Genomic DNA, 20795 nt, shown 5'->3' on the forward strand with positions numbered 1-20795 from the left:
ACCACTTTATCCTCATCTTTCCAGAATTTCTGGGCCCATTCAATACCTGCTTGTGAAGGTGCACACTTATATTTTTGTAGTAGTTTATCCATGGCAATCCTGCCAACTACGCCAGTTTTTTTACTGTCGCGTTAAAGGAGGGGGTAAGGGGAGTCTGATATTCAACTAGCCTGCCAGAGCCCTTCCAAGGACTTTCACTGAAACAGTTTCGCAAAGTTGAAACAACAGGTAATTTATTCAAGTGACAGTTATCACAGATTCGGAATTGCCGTTGATAAATTCACTGTCTACAAAAGTTGAGCTCAAAGTAATAGTTTAGCGCTTTAGTTAACAGTGTGTTCCCGGGGATACGTCTGACAAAGTCAGAGGCGCGACTCTTACCAAAAAGGCATCCCTTCTTGGGGAGGGGGAGAGAGGTTCAGGCCCGTCGACCCGTCCGTCGGGTGAAGTTCTCGCTTGGCTCCTCCTCCCAAAGAGAGTTTTCAAGTGCCAATTTTTATATGTTTGGAAATCTTTTTGCAAGGTGGGACTAAGTCAATTATTGTGTATCGATTGGCTCTTGGCATGGAATGTCGTGTCGTTAGAAGTGGGACTCAGCAGTGTGGCACGCCTTCGGCGCGGGCATCTTGGTATGTGCATTCGGGGGCCATCTGTGCTTTGTCCAAAGCAATCTCTGAAGCAATCTCTGGCTGTGCAGCCTCCGCGGCGCCACACAGATCACTGAGTTTACAGTGATGGGCTATCCCCCCTTACTTTTGTCTGATAAGATAAGCACCAGTTATTTACTTCTTTTGTTAGCTCTTGGGCTCTTGATGCCTCAGTCCGTTTGTCTTTTGTCTTGCATTGGACAAGTCCAGCAAGGCCATCGATTACACTTGGGCAGCTGTATTTTTATCATTCCAATCCCATGGTGCTACTGGTTTTCCCTCTTCTACTCAGCAGAGCAACGGCCTGCCTTTGATCAGGTGCATTCATAAAGAGTCTGAATCGAAGCTGAACATTAATCTTTAGGTTATCCAAGCTCAGTGTTATCGTCTCACCGTTATTTGGATTGTTGAGATTCAAAAAGGAAAAGAACAATGCTGAGGAATAACAATTCTGTACATGCACCTAAGAAATAGCTTTACACACTGTCTTTATTGGCTTACTTTCTGGTCTACTCACATGTCCTAAGTGCAGTGCTGCAGGAAACATGCCAGACACGAGGGCTTGTGCAATGGCCAGGTCTCCGCACTGTTGATGACCACATTAAGACTGTGAATCTTGCGAGGGGAGCTTTGAGAAGGCGTTCCAGTCTGTGTACACTAGGAGGCTTGTTGACAAGGTGACCAGCCGTGTTAAGACGCTTGATCTTTCCTAATATACCGTTTTTTGTTTGAGTAGAGAGGAAGAGGAAAAGGGAATACACTGACAGGCGCACACATATGTGTGTACATATGTAGACAGATAGCAGAATACCTTTTAAATATGTCTTGTACTCCATATTACTACAGAATCCAAGTTTGGTTTAAGTCCGAGAATGAGCCCGCCTTGCAGGGTGCCCTGTGCAGACAGACACCCAACTGCCTTCTGTAATATTTTGCTTGGGGCTCCCAGGAAGAATAAGGCCTTAGTCTTTCCCAAGCAGATTGCCAAATTATTAATAAATGCACTCCCTTAATACCCTGAAGCAAACAGTACAGTCTCTGACATAAAGTAAGCATATTTCAGGTCACTGTAATGCTCTGTGCTAGAAGCTCCTGCATGCAAGAGGTGGGAACCTTAGCTTTGCAGCAGTGACATAACTACGAGCACTGTATAGCTGCTGCATTGCCTCGTGTACAACACCGGGCCGAGGAAATCAAGTCGAAAGGGCTGATACCTTTTCAGCCTCCACAGTTTCCCCATTTCAACTCTCCCCTACTGTGAAATCTACCCTTAAACATCTGGACTTATTCTCTTACAGGATTTTGGAAGAAAGCTATGTCATGAAGGATCCTTTCACCCCTGACAAGGACAAATTCCTCATCCTTGGGTCTCATTGCAGTTTGTGTAGCAGATCAGTGTGCGTTGGTACAGTAAGTAACAAGCAAAACAAGCTTCTTCGGTCATTTCTTTTTGTTCCAGTCCTGGCGACCCATTAAAGACCGAACAGCAAAACCCCAAACAGCCTATTTTCAAGGCAAGCTGATTGTATATTCTCGTTGATTTCCCCAGATAAAGCTCTTTGTATTAAATGAAAATGATCAGCATCTTCAAGTGTTCAGTTTACAGATGAGCACAGTCCAGCCTCACAAACACAACGAGTGCCGTTTCCCACTTTCTCAGCACATGAAAGTGCAAGGGGGATCACATAGCACTTCAAGACCTTTAGGGTTCAGTAGATCGCACTATACCAACGGTAGGTTTTTCTTCGCTAAAGGGGATATAAACATCCACGGATTGTTAGGTTTGCATCCACAGCACAGGGCTGCCGCCCCATTTGCAATAGCTAACGTAGAAAGTGAGCAGGGAGGGGAGTTGTGCAATGCTGTGATAGCTCTCTGAAGAAGACTGAATTGGAGCAGCAGCTGGTAGGCAACCTGAAGCTATGAAATCTGACTGCGGTCCAGAAAGGTGGTGTAAAATTACAGTTGTCTTAATTCCTTCTCCTCGGTGCAGAACTGGTCCCTTTGTTAGCTGTGAGTTCAAAGCAAAAATGAAGACAAGTTACTACGCAGTTATCAGTGTCCGGAGGCTGTACTGTGCTTCTTTGAGGCAGTACAATGAACTAAGAAAACTTATGTTCCGCTCCTTTCCCTTGGCGGCGAGGCGGGGCCACCGGCGGCGGGGCGGGGCCACCGGCGCCGCTCGAACCTGCGGCGGCGGTTCACTCCTGACCCCCGGTGCCTCCGGGACACGCCGCGGTGCTGCCGCCCGGTGCCCGTCGCGTCGGTCAGCGGCCATGAGACGCTGGTTCCCAGCGGCACCGGGTGTGCCCGCACCCGAGCTGCCGTCACTGACGCCAAGCGTGTCTTTCTGACCGGCTGCGTGGAGGAGGAGGGTGCGGGGTTGGACCAGCTGACCCGCTGAGGTCCCCTCCGAACCCGAACGTTCCGTGATCGAAGTTCCGTGATTGTGAGCGGGTGCCGGTCTCCTTGACGACCTCCTGCGGCACCAACTGCCCAACCGCCGGCCGCCGCTCCAGGGGCTGCATCCTGAGCCCTCCGCTCCTTCCCCTCGCCCCGCGATGGCCGCGCTCCTTCTCCACCTCCTCCTCCTCCTCCAGCTGCTCGGCTCCTGCCCCCGAGGCTCGGGGGCCCCCGCTGCCCGCCTCCAGCCGCCGCCGCTGCGGGTCACCTGCCGGGACCCCGAGGCACGGGTCTCCCAACGGTGGGACAGCAAGCGCCGGGTTTCGTGCCTGTGGAGCGGCACCGTGATGCTGCGCTACCGGCCCACACCGGGAGCCCGAGCAGAGGCGGGGAGGGAAGCGGGGCCGCTGTCCCCACCGCGCTGCTCCTGGTACTTCGGCTCGTCCTGGGTGACCGACACGTCGCGCTGGTCGGGCCAAGTCGCGGTACCAACGGGCCTCCCCCCATCGCCCGCGGCCTCCGTCCTCCTCACGGTGCGGTGCTCCTCCACCTCCTGCCCCGCGCCCGGCTGCTCCCACCGCAACGCGACCGTCGAGGTATCGGCGCAGGACGCCCGGCTCTTCGTGCTCTGGCCTCAGGCGCAGCCGCTCCGGGCCAGGCAGCCGGTAGAGCTGGGTTGGTGCTCCCGGCTGAGGAGCGAAGGTTGGCAGTACCGCTTCAGCAGCCCGGGGGGCAGCCCCGCAGCCCTCCGCCTGCCCAGCAGCCAGCACCGAGCCCCGCCGCCGCCCGCCGCCTACCCAACGGCCGAGCTGCGACAGACCTGCGCCGCCTACCACAGCTACCGCCTGACCGTCCGCTACGGCCACCACGGGCTCCACGTCGCCTCGGTCAGCGTCGAGCAGGTGCCTCAGCTGAACCTCAGCCTCTCTCTCCAGGTGCAGCCCGGCCCACTGCGGCTCCTCAGCGTCCGCTCCAGGCTCCTCAGCGTCGCTTGGCAGCCCCTCAGCCTCTCCTGGAGGCTTCAGCCCCTCACGCCGAGGACGCTGGCCTACAGGCTGGTGGACACGCAGGCCGTAGGAGGTTGGCTCCGCTCCTACGGTTCCTTTACTCTGCAGAGCAACTTCTGTGCCGTTCCCGTAACTCAGAGCCCAGGTGAGGTGGCGGTGGCCAGCATGTATTTCCACGTTGACGGAGAGAGGTTCGAGGAACTGACGGGAGATCTGCATCTACGCAACGGTACCCTGAGCCTAACCGCAGGCCGAGAAGCTCCCACCCGTGTCAGCCTTCCGCTGGGGAAGACCACCTTGAGCACTCACATTGTCAGGTACCACCACGGAACATTTTACGCGACCAGAGAAAACAACAGCCCTCTTTCCGCGGACGGCCCTAACACGCACACTGTGTTCTACCAACACAAGGAGCTCTCCTACTTACTCTCCATAGAGCTGGTGGCCTTCCAGTGGTACAAGTTCAACATGCACCTTTATACGAACCAGAAGAGGGCTTTGTTTAGGCCCCTGTCAGAAAGAGACCTTGAAGTCCACGTTTTCAGCAGCGGCCGTCCTTCTTTGCCACAGAGCTTTACTTATTTAGTGTGGTTTATCCCTGCACAACACCCGATGCTACAGTGCGAGTGGACCTTCCACCTGCAGCTTTTTGGAGCGCGCAGAGACCACCTTCTCCAGAACAGCACGTACACATACAACGATCACGTCAGAAACGCCACACGTTTGGTCCGTCGCTCCGCTTTACCCTTTGATCCGGACAAATACACGGGGTTTGCGGCAAAAGTGGACTGTACCACAAGTGCACATACTCCGGCTCTTTTGGGAGTCAGAGTCAACAACTACGCTGCCAAAACCGTGGAAGCGCCGGTGGCTTGCCACCAACAAGCCTGCCACATACAAACCGTGCAGATTCAGAAACCCGTTCTCCACGCCTCTGTCCTGCGCCAGAAGAGGGCGACATCTTTTTACCTCTTTGTCAGACTGGTAGTAGACTGCAAAGTCGGTATATTCATCAAGCCCTTGTGGCGAATCTATTCCGTTCCGGACACGACCACGGTTCCCAACTGGACACAACCGATAAACTCTTCTGCGATGTACGGCGTCGATATGATCCGCCTAACTGTTCCCAGTTTTACTCTAGATTATGGGCTGTACCTGTTTTATTTCACTGTCGAGGTAACCCCGATTCGGACCACAACAGTGCTCAGGGGCTCAGATCAAGTTTATATTCAGATCGAGAGAAGCGATCTCGAGGCAGACATTGCAGGAGGCACGTTCCGCACAGTGGGTTTTTCTGATAACTGGACTCTGGATGGCTCTGCATCCAGTGATCCCGATTCACAGGAAGGACTGAAGGGAATCACATTCACTTGGTACTGCACTAAAGAGGTGTCAGACTATAAGAACATGAAACTCAGTCCAGGGAACAGGTGCCATCCAGCCCAGCGGGATTTGAAATGGTTAACATCCTCGGGTCCAGTTCAAGCAGTGCCACCAGAATCGCTCCCAGGAAACACCGTATACTACTTCCGTCTCGTGATTCAAAAGGACACCAGGAGGAGTTACGCCGACCAAACTGTAGAGGTGCGGCCCGGCTCCCCACTCCTTCTGGACGTGATGTGCCTTGAAAACTGTGGTAGCACTCTAATTCCAACGGAGAGATTTGCCTTGTCTGGAAAATGCCTAAACTGCAGAACAACCAGCCAGCCAGCCTACTACTGGTCCCTTCTTTCACAAAACTCTACAGAAATTAGCTTTGACTGGTCTGCCAGAACGTCAACGGGCAGGTCTGGGGCTTACCTGTCTATACATGCTCTGACTTTCACAAAGACTGCACATCGATCCTACGTACTTCTGTTGAAAGTAACGACCTGGGATGGTAGGTCCTCGATCTACAGACACGCGTTTCAGGTCAATTCTCCTCCGACGGCTGGCAAATGTACCATCAGCCCACGCTGGGGTACAGCCTTTCTGACGAAATTTGTTGTTCAGTGCAGTGGATTTTCTGACAGCAATTCACCTCTGACATACAAAGTGATAGTAGCTTCCAATGTACCCAAAACCACCAAAGTAACTTCCGTCGAGGAAAATACATTTGGCACAATCCTGTACTTTGGTTATCGGCCTAAAACTCCTCCCTCTTTTCTCCCAGTTGGAGTGCCCTCTCAGAAGTACGCCCTGACACTTTACGTTCAAGTCCACAATTCCCTTGGGGCGTTTACCCAAGTGACTTTACAGGCCCACGTACAGAACCCACTTAACAGTCGACCGCTAGCTGTTGTGTTTCATGAACTGGTGGCCTCCGTGAACGGTTTAAGCGCACCGATGACATCTTATCTCCAGACTGGAGATTATCTTAGCGCGGGCTATTTGGCTTACGTAGCAGCCTCGGTCTTGAACTACATCAAAGCCCCACCAACTCTCCAGCTCCCTAAGGCTCAGTTTCGGGAAAGCCTGATTAGAACAGCCCTGAATATTTCAGTTGAGAGCATGATGGAAATCAACCAAGTAGTTGCTTCTCTTTCTCAAGTCACAGAGGAAGCTGACGAAGTGAACGTTACATCACAAGACCTTGCCATTGAGAAGCTGACAGAAGTAACGGGAGTGCTGAAGGTCCAGAGGAATGAGAGCCATTGGTCTGAGCAGGCAGAAATTCAGACCAGTGGAATACTAAGATGCTTGTCCAACATCCTGAGAGCCGCTCTTCTGCATCGCAGGAACATCAATGTAAGCGGAGTTAAACAAGTCTTCTCCATCATGGAAAATTTAACGGAGATAGTTTTCCAGGGCAAAGTCCCTGGAGAAACAGAAACTCTACTGGAAACAAAACACTGGAATATCACTCTGAAGAAAGACGAAACCTGGAACCTTACAAATTCTTTCTCTACCAGAAACGCCTGCAGGAATTGCTTTTATCCATCACTGAAAAAGGGAGATTATTCAGGATCACCCGATGATGCTGTGATTTCCACTGCCCTTTATGAGTTTGATGAGAACCCCTTCCCCTGGTTAGGTTACACATCAGAAATTGCAACAATGATCTTGGGGTTCAAAATGTCAGAGACAAAGGCTAATGGCGATCTCCTAGGGATCGCGCCTGAAGGAGCAGAAATTACTATTGCTAGGAAAGACAAGGAGTCTTCAACTTTTCAGTTGGCAATGGGACCCGATAAAACACAAGCTTACACAACTGGAGGATTTAGTTTTGAAGTCAACAGAAATACCAAGAGCATATACATCCAGATCCTGACGAAATTAAAAGTTGCTTTCGAGGTGCTAGTATTTACAGGTGCCAACGTCACTCGTGCTCATCCCATAGCCTCGTTTGCTGCTTTTCACAACATGCCAACAGTTGCAAGCAAAAACACGACAGCTAGCGCTGACTGTAACATTAAGGCTCCCTATATCATCTGCCTCCCAGAGTCACTGCTGACAGCCACAGCTCAAGGAAGCGATACAGACACTTGTAACATCTCCATCGTCTTGCTGGCACCCTATGTTGTACGGTATCAAACGCAGAGATTGGTGACGATACACATTTTTAGTGATCAGTGCTTATTTCTGGATGGCGTTCAAAGCCTGTGGAGAGAAGACACCTGCAGGCTTGGCTCCCTGACCGACTGGCAGAGGGTACACTGTGTCTGCAATATGAAGCGGAGTCGCAGAAGTCTGTCAGTCCACACTGGGTCAAATGCATCCTCATTCAGCATCAGGTTCCTGGCAGCCAAGGTAATAGTTACCCCCAACACAGTAGATCTAGGAAAAACCCTGATAGCAGGCGTATCTAAAAACCCAGTCACCCTCTTAGCAGTCATCTTTATTTTTGCCGTCTACTTTCTTTTGGCCCTCTGGGTCGTGAGAAAAGACAGGGCTGACAGGGAAAGACAAGACAAGATTATAGTTCTGGCAGACAACGACCCCTTTGATAAAGTGAGCTTTTTGGTCACTTTATACACAGGCAGTCGCTGGGGAGCTGGAACCAAAGCAGATGTCTTTCTTCAGCTCATTGGCCAGAACGGCACAAGTGATGTCCATTGTTTACGGGACCCACATTTTCTGTCTTTCCAACGAGGAAGCACTGATTGCTTTCTGTTAACTGCTAAAAAAGACTTGGGAGACATTTGCTCCTTCAGGGTCTGGCACAACAACAGGGGCCCATCTCCAAGCTGGTTCTTAAGCAGAGCCAAAGTTGAGAATATGTCCACCGGGAAGACCTGGTTCTTTATATGCAGGGAATGGCTTTCTCTTGACAAGGGCGATCACTTACTAGAAAGGACATTTGCTGTCACAAACCCCAAGACACCTCTGCCCAAAACTGACTATTTTTTGATTAATTTTGCCAACAGCCTGATACAGGGCCATCTGTGGCTCTCGATTTTTGCTCATGGTCTCATGGGCACTTTCAGCAGGCTCCAAAGGTTGTCTTCTTGTTTAGCAATACTATTATTAAACTTGCTAGTTAACATTATCTTCTTTAATGCTGACAAGAGTGAAGAAGCTCCAAAACACTTGAGGTATCTGAGATCAATAACAGTAGGAATTGAATGTGCTTTGCTTACCCAACCTGTGGAAATGATGATAATTGCCTTATTTAAGTATTCCTCGAAGAGACCTTCTCCTCGTGGTGTGGCTCAGACAGACCCAAAGGCAAATTCACCCCTCCTGTCTGGGTATCTTAAAAACTGGAAGGAACGTTTGCAAAAATTGTACCTTTCAGAAACTTCACCACAATCGAGAAATATTAGTCCCTCGGGGAATCTTCCTGGCGCCAGCAGCCACTCACAGAGCCCACCACATTCCAGAAAGATGGGAAGCAAGGGAGGAGCTCCCCAAACCTGGAGTAATTGCACAGTTTCTGAAAGAGACGCAAATGTGATTGAAACAGAAGAGCAGACGATCATTGCAAATTCCCCTCCAACGCCTAAGGTCTGCCAGACCAGGCCACCATCAAATTCCGATTTTAGTAATAATTATGCAGAAGAAGGGGGCAACTTTCAGAAAGAAAGGAAACCACTGAGCATTACCTCCATGCCCTTTCACAAGAGACCGCACACAGCTTTTTGTTGGTGGTGTGCCTATCTCTCGTGGGCACTAGTTATAGCTGTAACCGGGGTATCATCATTTTTCATTGTGTTATATGGTTTGTCTTACGGCTATCAGACGTCGCTAGAGTGGCTTTTGGCATCTGCAATCTCCTTCATTGAGAACGTGTGTCTCCTTTCCGTTCTAAAAACCATTTTTTTCTCAGCTGTGAGTACAATTCATCCAAAATACTGTGAAAACATCACGTGGTTAACTCAGGGAAAGTATTCTGAGAGCAAGTTTGCTAAAGAAATGATGAGTGCTGATGAGATGCAAGAGGTGCACTTGAAACTTGCTAAAGTCAGAGGCACTAAGCAATATAAGCCTTTAGCAGCTGATGAAATTGCAAACATGCTGAAAAGGGCAAAACTTAAAGTGAAGGCATTTACTTTCATAAAAAGTTTCACCAGTCACCTTGTCTTTTTAACGCTGCTATTATATTTTGCCTATTCCACTGAGAACGCCAACAGTTTCCACTACAACCGATTCATCCATAACCAACTGTCTCCACAACTCTCCAGTGTAGATAAGCCAGAACATGTCTACGTGTGGGTGAAAGACTCGTTCTTGCCTTTGATCCACAATGACATTCAGCCAACCTTTCTTTCCGAGAGCTGGTCCAAAATCATCGGTTTGCCTAGGATGAGGCAAGTGCGGGCTAAGGGTACTGTGAAAAACTGTTTCCGTCCTCACAGCTTTGGAAATAATTCTGTGATCAGTAAAAGCCACTGTCTTCACAAATACGGTAGCGACATCCCAGAGAAAGGTGACTATGCTGGCGCTTGGACAAAGGTGGCCAACCAGTCTGCTCCCAAGGATGCCAGCGGTTATGATGGGTTCACCTACCAGCGGAACAGCACTCTGTGGATGTATTATTCATACGGAGATTTGCACACATACGGACCAGCAGGATACACGTTTTACTTTTTCCCTGAAGAAGGAAGACACAACTCAACGACCAGGCTGGATGCTCTACAACAGAGCAACTGGCTTGATGAAAAAACGTGGGCTGTGATCATTGAACTAACTACATTTAACGCAGATGTAGGTCTCTTCTGCACCATTTCGGTCATATTTGAAATGTCTCATTTTGGGATCGTAAAACCAAGTTTGTCAGCACACTCTTTCGCACTCCCCATTTTTCAGCAGCAAACCAAAGCTCAAATGTTGATGTTCGTAGTTGTGCTTGCCTTTCTGTTCATTTACGTTGCAGATGAGCTTCACACCATAGGCCAAGAAAAGAAAGATTATATTAAAAACATTTCCAATATAAACAACTTAGGCTTAAAAATAGTATTCCTCCTTTTTGTTTTTTTGAAGGTCATAAAGTTTAAGTTAGGAGCAGATATAGTGAAGTTTTACTTACTTCATCCAAATGATTTCATTCATTTTCATGCAGTTTCTCATTTAGATCAGATTTTAAGGATTACTATGGGCTTTTTAGCATTTTTTGTCGTTTTGAAAACTCTGAAATATTCTCAGTTCTTTTACAACGTGCGCCTGGCACAAAGATCGATCTTGGCAGCCCTTCCCGGAATCTCCTCAATGGCCCTCGTGGTGCTGGTGTGCTCCTTTGTGTTTATGGCTTTTGGCTACCTTGTGTTTGGGCAGCACGAATGGAATTACAACAACATGATTCACTCAGTTCAGACCGTATTCTCTTACTGTGTCTCAGCTTTCAGAGACACCACGTTTTCATCCAACAGGTTGCTGGGTTGTCTGTTCCTAACCTCTTTCGTGTTGGTGATGATCTGTGTCCTGATCAATCTCTTCCTAGCTATTATTCTGTCTGCCTATGGAGATATGAAACAACCCGTCTATGAAGAACCATCTGATGAAGCACAAGTGGTTACTTTTGTATTGCAAAGGCTCAGAAAGATATTTTATTTTCTGATCTGTAAAACACCCAAAACCAGGGAGCCTGCCCATTTTGACATTCCACTCTATGGGCAGTCTGAGAGAAGACATCAGCGACATTTAGGACTGAAGAAGAGAAAAACAGATGGGGAAAAAATGGCTGATCTTGTCATATAAGCAAGGATTCTGTATTTAAGACTACCTTTTACTCTGCAGTATCTGCATTTTAAGTAAATGTTTGTAAATAAATGTTTTACTTTTAAGAATGCTTTAACGTTCAACTCCTTATTAGTGATTGTGCGCAGATTTTTTTCCAGACTCTTTGGCATCAGTATCGGTGGTACTTGTCACGGTGTGGTGGGCTGACCCCAGCTGGCAGCTCAGCCCCCACCCAGGTGCCTGCTCACCCCCACTCTGGCAGCATGGGAAGAGAATCATAGAATCACAGAATCACAGAAAGTTTTGGGTTGGAAGGGACCCCTAGAGGTCATCTAGTCCAACCCCCCCACAGCAAGCAGGGACACCACTAACTCTAGATCAGGTTGCTCAGAGCCCCGTCCAGCCTGGTCTGGAATGTTTCCAGGGATGGGGCCTCCACTACCTCTCTGGGCAACCCGTTCCAGTGTTTCACCACCCTCATTGTAAAGAATTTCTTCCTTATATCCAGCCTAAACCTACCCTGTTTTACTTTAAAACCATTACCCCTCGTCCTGTCACTGCTGTCTCTACTAAAAAGATTGTCCCCATCTTTCCTATAGGCTCCCTTTAAGTACTGAAAGGCTGCAATCAGGTCTCCCTGCAGCCTTCTCTTCTCCAGGCTGAACAAGCCCAACTCTCTCAGCCTGTCCTCCTAGGAGAGGTGCTCCAGCCCTCGGATCATTTTTGTAGCCCTCCTTTGGACCCGCTCCAACAGTTCCATGTCCTTCTTGTGCTGAGGGCTCCAGAGCTGAACGCAGTACTCCAGGCGGGGTCTCACCAGAGCAGAGTAGAGGGGCAGAATCACCTCTCTCAACCTGCTGGCCACGCTTCTCCTGATGCAGCCCAGGACACGGTTGGCCCTCTGGGCTGCCAGCGCACATTGCCGGCTCATGTCCAGCCGAAGAGCACTGTATAGCTGCTGCATTGCCTCGTGTACAACACCGGGCCGAAGAAATCAAGTCGAAAGGGCTGATACCTTTTCAGCCTCCACAGTTTCCCCATTTCAACTCTCCCCTACTGTGAAATCTACCCTTAAACACCTGGACTTATTCTCTTACAGGATTTTGGAAGAAAGCTATGTCATGAAGGATCCTTTCACCCCTGACAAGGACAAATTCCTCATCCTTGGGTCTCATTGCAGTTTGTGTAGCAGATCAGTGTGCGTTGGTACAGTAAGTAACAAGCAAAACAAGCTTCTTCAGTCATTTCTTTTTGTTCCAGTCCTGGCGACCCGTTAAAGACCGAACAGCAAAACCCCGAACGGCCTATTTTTAAGGCAAGCTGATTGTATATTCTTGTTGATTTCCCCAGATAAAGCTCTTTGTATTAAATGAAAATGATCAGCATCTTCAAGTGTTCAGTTTACAGATGAGCACAGTCCAGCCTCACAAACACAACGAGTGCCGTTTCCCACTTTCTCAGCACATGAAAGTGCAAGGGGGATCACATAGCACTTCAAGACCTTCAGGGTTCAGTAGATCGTACTATACCAACGGTAGGTTTTTCTTCGCTAAAGGGGATATAAACATCCACGGATTGTTAGGTTTGCATCCACAGCACAGGGCTGCCGCCCCATTTGCAATAGCTAACGTAGAAAGTGAGCAGGGAGGGGAGTTGTGCAATACTGTGATAGCTCTCTGAAGAAGACTGAATTGGAGCAGCAGCTGGTAGGCAACCTGAAGCTATGAAATCTGACTGCGGTCCAGAAAGGTGGTGTAAAATTACAGTTGTCTTAATTCCTTCTCCTCGGTGCAGAACTGGTCCCTTTGTTAGCTGTGAGTTCAAAGCAAAAATGAAGACAAGTTACTACGCAGTTATCAGTGTCCGGAGGCTGTACTGTGCTTCTTTGAGGCAGTACAATGAACTAAGAAAACTTATGTTCCGCTCCTTTCCCTTGGCGGCGAGGCGGGGCCACCGGCGGCGGGGCGGGGCCACCGGTGCTGCCGGGACGCGTCGCGGTGCTGCCGCCCGGTGCCCGTCGCGTCAGTCAGCGGCCGTGAGACGCTGGTTCCCAGCGGCACCGGGTGTGCCCGCACCCGAGCTGCCGCCGCTGACGCCAAGCGTGTCTTTCTGACCGGCTGCGTGGAGGAGGAGGGTGCGGGGTTGGACCAGCTGACCCGCTGAGGTCCCCTCCGAACCCGAACGTTCCGTGATCGAAGTTCCGTGATTGTGAGCGGGCGCCGGTCTCCTTGACGACCTCCTGCGGCACCAACTGCCCAACCGCCGGCCGCCGCTCCAGGGGCTGCATCCTGAGCCCTCCGCTCCTTCCCCTCGCCCCGCGATGGCCGCGCTCCTTCTCCACCTCCTCCTTCTCCTCCAGCTGCTCGGCTCCTGCCCCCGAGGCTCGGGGGCCCCCGCTGCCCGCCTCCAGCCGCCGCCACTGCGGGTCACCTGCCGGGACCCCGAGGCACGGGTCTCCCAACGGTGGGACAGCAAGCGCCGGGTTTCGTGCCTGTGGAGCGGCACCGTGATGCTGCGCTACCGGCCCACACCGGGAGCCCGAGCAGAGGCGGGGAGGGAAGCGGGGCCGCTGTCCCCACCGCGCTGCTCCTGGTACTTCGGCTCGTCCTGGGTGACCGACACGTCGCGCTGGTCGGGCCAAGTCGCGGTACCGACGGGCCTCCCCCCATCGCCCGCGGCCTCCGTCCTCCTCACGGTGCGGTGCTCCTCCACCTCCTGCCCCGCGCCCGGCTGCTCCCACCGCAACGCGACCGTCGAGGTATCGGCGCAGGACGCCCGGCTCTTCGTGCTCTGGCCTCAGGCGCAGCCGCTCCGGGCCAGGCAGCCGGTAGAGCTGGGTTGGTGCTCCCGGCTGAGGAGCGAAGGTTGGCAGTACCGCTTCAGCAGCCCGGGGGGCAGCCCCGCAGCCCTCCGCCTGCCCAGCAGCCAGCACCGAGCCCCGCCGCCGCCCGCCGCCTACCCAACGGCCGAGCTGCGACGGACCTGCGCCGCCTACCACAGCTACCGCCTGACCGTCCGCTACGGCCACCACGGGCTCCACGTCGCCTCGGTCAGCGTCGAGCAGGTGCCTCAGCTGAACCTCAGCCTCTCTCTCCAGGTGCAGCCCGGCCCGCTGCGGCTCCTCAGCGTCCGCTCCAGGCTCCTCAGCGTCGCTCGGCAGCCCCTCAGCCTCTCCTGGAGGCTTCAGCCCCTCACGCCGAGGACGCTGGCCTACAGGCTGGTGGACACGCAGGCCGTAGGAGGTTGGCTCCGCTCCTACGGTTCCTTTACTCTGCAGAGCAACTTCTGTGCCGTTCCCGTAACTCAGAGCCCAGGTGAGGTGGCGGTGGCCAGCATGTATTTCCACGTTGACGGAGAGAGGTTCGAGGAACTGATGGGAGATCTGCATCTACGCAACGGTACCCTGAGCCTAACCGCAGGCCGAGAAGCTCCCACCCGTGTCAGCCTTCCGCTGGGGAAGACCACCTTGAGCACTCACATTGTCAGGTACCACCACGGAACATTTTACGCGACCAGAGAAAACAACAGCCCTCTTTCCGCGGACGGCCCTAACACGCACACTGTGTACTACCAACACAAGGAGCTCTCCTACTTACACTCCATAGAGCTGGTGGCCTTCCAGTGGTACAAGTTCAACATGCACCTTTATACGAACCAGAAGAGGGCTTTGTTTAGGCCCCTGTCATTGCAGGAGGCACGTTCCGCACAGTGGGTTTTTCTGATAACTGGACTCTGGATGGCTCTGCGTCCAATGATCCCGATTCACAGGAAGGACTGAAGGGAATCACATTCACTTGGTACTGCACTAAAGAGGTGTCAGACTATAAGAACATGAAACTTAGTCCAGGGAACAGGTGCCATCCAGCCCAGCGGGATTTGAAATGGTTAACATCCTCGGGTCCAGTTCAAGCAGTGCCACCAGAATCCCTCCCAGGAAACACCGTATACTACTTCCGTCTCGTGATTGAAAAGGACACCAGGAGGAGTTACGCCGACCAAACTGTAGAGGTGCGGCTTGGCTCCCCACTCCTTCTGGACGTGATGTGCCTTGAAAACTGTGGTAGCACTCTAATTCCAACGGAGAGATTTGCCTTGTCTGGAAAATGCCTAAACTGCAGAACAACCAGCCAGCCAGCCTACTACTGGTCCCTTCTTTCACAAAACTCTACAGAAATTAGCTTTGACTGGTCTGCCAGAACGTCAACGGGCAGGTCTGGGGCTTACCTGTCTATACATGCTCTGACTTTCACAAAGACCGCACATCGATCCTACGTACTTCTGTTGAAAGTAACGACCTGGGATGGTAGGTGCTCAATCTACAGACACGCGTTTCAGGTCAATTCTCCTCCGACAGCTGGCAAATGTACCATCAGCCCACGCTGGGGTACAGCCTTTCTGACGAAATTTGTTGTTCAGTGCAGTGGATTTTCTGACAGCAATTCACCTCTGACATACAAAGTGATAGTAGCTTCCAATGTACCCAAAACCACCAAAGTAACTTCCGTCGAGGAAAATACATTTGGCACAATCCTGTACTTTGGTTATCGGCCTAAAACTCCTCCCTCTTTTCTCCCAGTTGGAGTGCCCTCTCAGAAGTACGCCCTGACACTTTACGTTCAAGTCCACAATTCCCTTGGGGCGTTTACCCAAGTGACTTTACAGGCCCACGTACAGAACCCACTTAACAGTCGACGGCTAGCTGTTGTGTTTCATGAACTGGTGGCCTCCGTGAACGGTTTAAGCGCACCGATGACATCTTATCTCCAGACTGGAGATTATCTTAGCGCGGGCTATTTGGCTTACGTAGCAGCCTCGGTCTTGAACTACATCAAAGCCCCACCAACTCTCCAGCTCCCTAAGGCTCAGTTTCGGGAAAGCCTGATTAGAACAGCCCTGAATATTTCAGTTGAGAGCATAATGGAAATCAACCAAGTAGTTGCTTCTCTTTCTCAAGTCACAGAGGAAGCTGACGAAGTGAACGTTACATCACAAGACCTTGCCATTGAGAAGCTGACAGAAGTAACGGGAGTGCTGAAGGTCCAGAGGAATGAGAGCCATTGGTCTGAGCAGGCAGAAATTCAGACCAGTGGAATACTAAGATGCTTGTCCAACATCCTGAGAGCCGCTCTTCTGCATCGCAGGAACATCAATGTAAGCGGAGTTAAACAAGTCTTCTCCATCATGGAAAATTTAACGGAGATAGTTTTCCAGGGCAAAGTCCCTGGAGAAACAGAAACTCTACTGGAAACAAAACACTGGAATATCACTCTGAAGAAAGACGAAACCTGGAACCTTACAAATTCTTTCTCTACCAGAAACGCCTGCAGGAATTGCTTTTATCCATCACTGAAAAAGGGAGATTATTCAGGATCACCCGATGATGCTGTGATTTCCACTGCCCTTTATGAGTTTGATGAGAACCCCTTCCCCTGGTTAGGTTACACATCAGAAATTGCAACAATGATCTTGGGGTTCAAAATGTCAGAGACAAAGGCTAATGGCGATCTCCTAGGGATCGCGCCTGAAGGAGCAGAAATTACTATTGCTAGGAAAGACAAGGAGTCTTCAACTTTTCAGTTGGCAATGGGACCCGATAAAACACAAGCTTACACAACTGGAGGATTTAGTTTTGAAGTCAACAGAAATACCAAGAGCATATACATCCAGATCCTGACGAAATTAAAAGTTGCTTTCGAGGTGCTAGTATTTACAGGTGCCAACGTCACTCGTGCTCATCCCATAGCCTCGTTTGCTGCTTTTCACAACATGCCAACAGTTGCAAGCAAAAACACGACAGCTAGCGCTGACTGTAACATTAAGGCTCCCTATATCATCTGCCTCCCAGAGTCACTGCTGACAGCCACAGCTCAAGGAAGCGATACAGACACTTGTAACATCTCCATCGTCTTGCTGGCACCCTATGTCGTACGGTATCAAACGCAGAGACTGGTGACGATACACATTTTTAGTGATCAGTGCTTATTTCTGGATGGCGTTCAAAGCCTGTGGAGAGAAGACACTTGCAGGCTTGGCTCCCTGACCGACTGGCAGAGGGTACACTGTGTCTGCAATATGAAGCGGAGTCGCAGAAGTCTGTCAGTCCACACTGGGTCAAATGCATCCTCATTCAGCATCAGGTTCCTGGCAGCCAAGGTAATAGTTACCCCCAACACAGTAGATCTAGGAAAAACCCTGATAGCAGACGTATCTAAAAACCCAGTCACCCTCTTAGCAGTCATCTTTATTTTTGCCGTCTACTTTCTTTTGGCCCTCTGGGTCGTGAGAAAAGACAGGGCTGACAGGGAAAGACAAGACAAGATTATAGTTCTGGCAGACAACGACCCCTTTGATAAAGTGAGCTTTTTGGTCACTTTATACACAGGCAGTCGCTGGGGAGCTGGAACCAAAGCAGATGTCTTTCTTCAGCTCATTGGCCAGAACGGCACAAGTGATGTCCATTGTTTACGGGACCCACATTTTCTGTCTTTCCAACGAGGAAGCACTGATTGCTTTCTGTTAACTGCTAAAAAAGACTTGGGAGACATTTGCTCCTTCAGGGTCTGGCACAACAACAGGGGCCCATCTCCAAGCTGGTTCTTAAGCAGAGCCAAAGTTGAGAATATGTCCACCGGGAAGACCTGGTTCTTTATATGCAGGAAATGGCTTTCTCTTGACAAGGGCGATCACTTACTAGAAAGGACATTTGCTGTCACAAACCCCAAGACACCTCTGCCCAAAACTGACTATTTTTTGATTAATTTTGCCAACAGCCTGATACAGGGCCATCTGTGGCTCTCGATTTTTGCTCATGGTCTCATGGGCACTTTCAGCAGGCTCCAAAGGTTGTCTTCTTGTTTAGCAATACTATTATTAAACTTGCTAGTTAACATAATCTTCTTTAATGCTGACAAGAGTGAAGAAGCTCCAAAACACTTGAGGTATCTGAGATCAATAACAGTAGGAATTGAATGTGCTTTGCTTACCCAACCTGTGGAAATGATGATAATTGCCTTATTTAAGTATTCCTCGAAGAGACCTTCTCCTCGTGGTGTGGCTCAGACAGACCCAAAGGCAAATTCACCCCTCCTGTCTGGGTATCTTAAAAACTGGAAGGAACGTTTGCAAAAATTGTACCTTTCAGAAACTTCACCACAATCGAGAAATATTAGTCCCTCGGGGAATCTTCCTGGCGCCAGCAGCCACTCACAGAGCCCACCACATTCCAGAAAGATGGGAAGCAAGGGAGGAGCTCCCCAAACCTGGAGTAATTGCACAGTTTCTGAAAGAGACGCAAATGTGATTGAAACAGAAGAGCAGACGATCATTGCAAATTCCCCTCCAACGCCTAAGGTCTGCCAGACCAGGCCACCATCAAATTCCGATTTTAGTAATAATTATGCAGAAGAAGGGGGCAACTTTCAGAAAGAAAGGAAACCACTGAGCATTACCTCCATGCCCTTTCACAAGAGACCGCACACAGCTTTTTGTTGGTGGTGTGCCTATCTCTCGTGGGCACTAGTTATAGCTGTAACCGGGGTATCATCATTTTTCATTGTGTTATATGGTTTGTCTTACAGCTATCAGACGTCGCTAGAGTGGCTTTTGGCATCTGCAATCTCCTTCATTGAGAACGTGTGTCTCCTTTCCGTTCTAAAAACCAGTTTTTTCTCAGCTGTGAGTACAATTCATCCAAAATACTGTGAAAACATCACGTGGTTAACTCAGGGAAAGTATTCTGAGAGCAAGTTTGCTAAAGAAATGATGAGTGCTGATGAGATGCAAGAAGTGCACTTGAAACTTGCTAAAGTCAGAGGCACTAAGCAATATAAGCCTTTAGCAGCTGATGAAATTGCAAACATGCTGAAAAGGGCAAAACTTAAAGTCAAGGCATTTACTTTCATAAAAGGTTTCACCAGTCACCTTGTCTTTTTAACGCTGCTGTTATATTTTGCCTATTCCACTGAGAACGCCAACAGTTTCCACTACAACCGATTCATCCATAACCAACTGTCTCCACAACTCTCCAGTGTAGATAAGCCAGAACATGTCTACGTGTGGGTGAAAGACTCGTTCTTGCCTTTGATCCACAATGACATTCAGCCAACCTTTCTTTCCGAGAGCTGGTCCAAAATCATCGGTTTGCCTAGGATGAGGCAAGTGCGGGCTAAGGGTACTGTGAAAAACTGTTTCCGTCCTCACAGCTTTGGAAATAATTCTGTGATCAGTAAAAGCCACTGTCTTCACAAATACGGTAGCGACATCCCAGAGAAAGGTGACTATGCTGGCGCTTGGACAAAGGTGGCCAACCAGTCTGCTCCCAAGGATGCCAGCGGTTATGATGGGTTCACCTACCAGCGGAACAGCACTCTGTGGATGTATTATTCATACGGAGATTTGCACACATACGGACCAGCAGGATACACGTTTTACTTTTTCCCTGAAGAAGGAAGACACAACTCAACGACCAGGCTGGATGCTCTACAACAGAGCAACTGGCTTGATGAAAAAACGTGGGCTGTGATCATTGAACTAACTACATTTAACGCAGATGTAGGTCTCTTCTGCACCATTTCGGTCATATTTGAAATGTCTCATTTTGGGATCGTAAAACCAAGTTTGTCAGCACACTCTTTCGCACTCCCCATTTTTCAGCAGCAAACCAAAGCTCAAATGTTGATGTTCGTAGTTGTGCTTGCCTTTCTGTTCATTTACGTTGCAGATGAGCTTCACACCATAGGCCAAGAAAAGAAAGATTATATTAAAAACATTTCCAATATAAACAACTTAGGCTTAAAAATAGTATTCCTCCTTTTTGTTTTTTTAAAGGTCATAAAGTTTAAGTTAGGAGCAGATATAGTGAAGTTTTACTTACTTCATCCAAATGATTTCATTCATTTTCATGCAGTTTCTCATTTAGATCAGATTTTAAGGATTACTATGGGCTTTTTAGCATTTTTTGTCGTTTTGAAAACTCTGAAATATTCTCAGTTCTTTTACAACGTGCGCCTGGCACAAAGATCGATCTTGGCAGCCCTTCCCGGAATCTCCTCAATGGCCCTCGTGGTGCTGGTGTGCTCCTTTGTGTTTATGGCTTTTGGCTACCTTGTGTTTGGGCAGCACGAATGGAATTACAACAACATGATTCACTCAGTTCAGACCGTATTCTCTTACTGTGTCTCAGCTTTCAGAGACACCACGTTTTCATCCAACAGGTTGCTGGGTTGTCTGTTCCTAACCTCTTTCGTGTTGGTGATGATCTGTGTCCTGATCAATCTCTTCCTAGCTATTATTCTGTCTGCCTATGGAGATATGAAACAACCCGTCTATGAAGAACCATCTGATGAAGCACAAGTGGTTACTTTTCTATTGCAAAGGCTCAGAAAGATATTTTATTTTCTGATCTGTAAAACACCCAAAACCAGGGAGCCTGCCCATTTTGACATTCCACTCTATGGGCAGTCTGAGAGAAGACATCAGCGACATTTAGGACTGAAGAAGAGAAAAACAGATGGGGAAAAAATGGTTGATCTTGTCATATAAGCAAGGATTCTGTATTTAAGACTACCTTTCACTCTGCAGTATCTGCATTTTAAGTAAATGTTTGTAAATAAATGTTTTACTTTTAAGAATGCTTTAACGT

General features: G+C 49.5%; 1 protein-coding gene and 1 pseudogene across 3 annotated transcripts in view; both read left to right on the top strand.

Moving 5' to 3' along the window:
* Positions 1-11270, top strand: part of LOC142364033 (polycystin family receptor for egg jelly-like) — a 28114-nt gene extending 16844 nt beyond the window's left edge. For all 3 annotated transcript variants that reach the window (XM_075442272.1, XM_075442288.1, XM_075442281.1), the window contains one exon: positions 1946-11270. In XM_075442272.1, the coding sequence (XP_075298387.1) occupies positions 3209-11173 (7965 nt within the window). In that variant the 5' untranslated portion in view covers positions 1946-3208 and the 3' untranslated portion in view covers positions 11174-11270. The remainder of the gene's footprint in view (positions 1-1945) is intronic.
* Positions 11271-12312: 1042 nt separating this feature from the next.
* Positions 12313-20786, top strand: LOC142364042 (polycystin family receptor for egg jelly-like; annotated as a pseudogene).
* Positions 20787-20795: the final 9 nt, after the last annotated feature.

The sequence above is a fragment of the Opisthocomus hoazin genome, chromosome 1, assembly GCF_030867145.1.
Source record: "Opisthocomus hoazin isolate bOpiHoa1 chromosome 1, bOpiHoa1.hap1, whole genome shotgun sequence".
Taxonomy (NCBI): Eukaryota; Metazoa; Chordata; class Aves; order Opisthocomiformes; family Opisthocomidae; genus Opisthocomus; species Opisthocomus hoazin.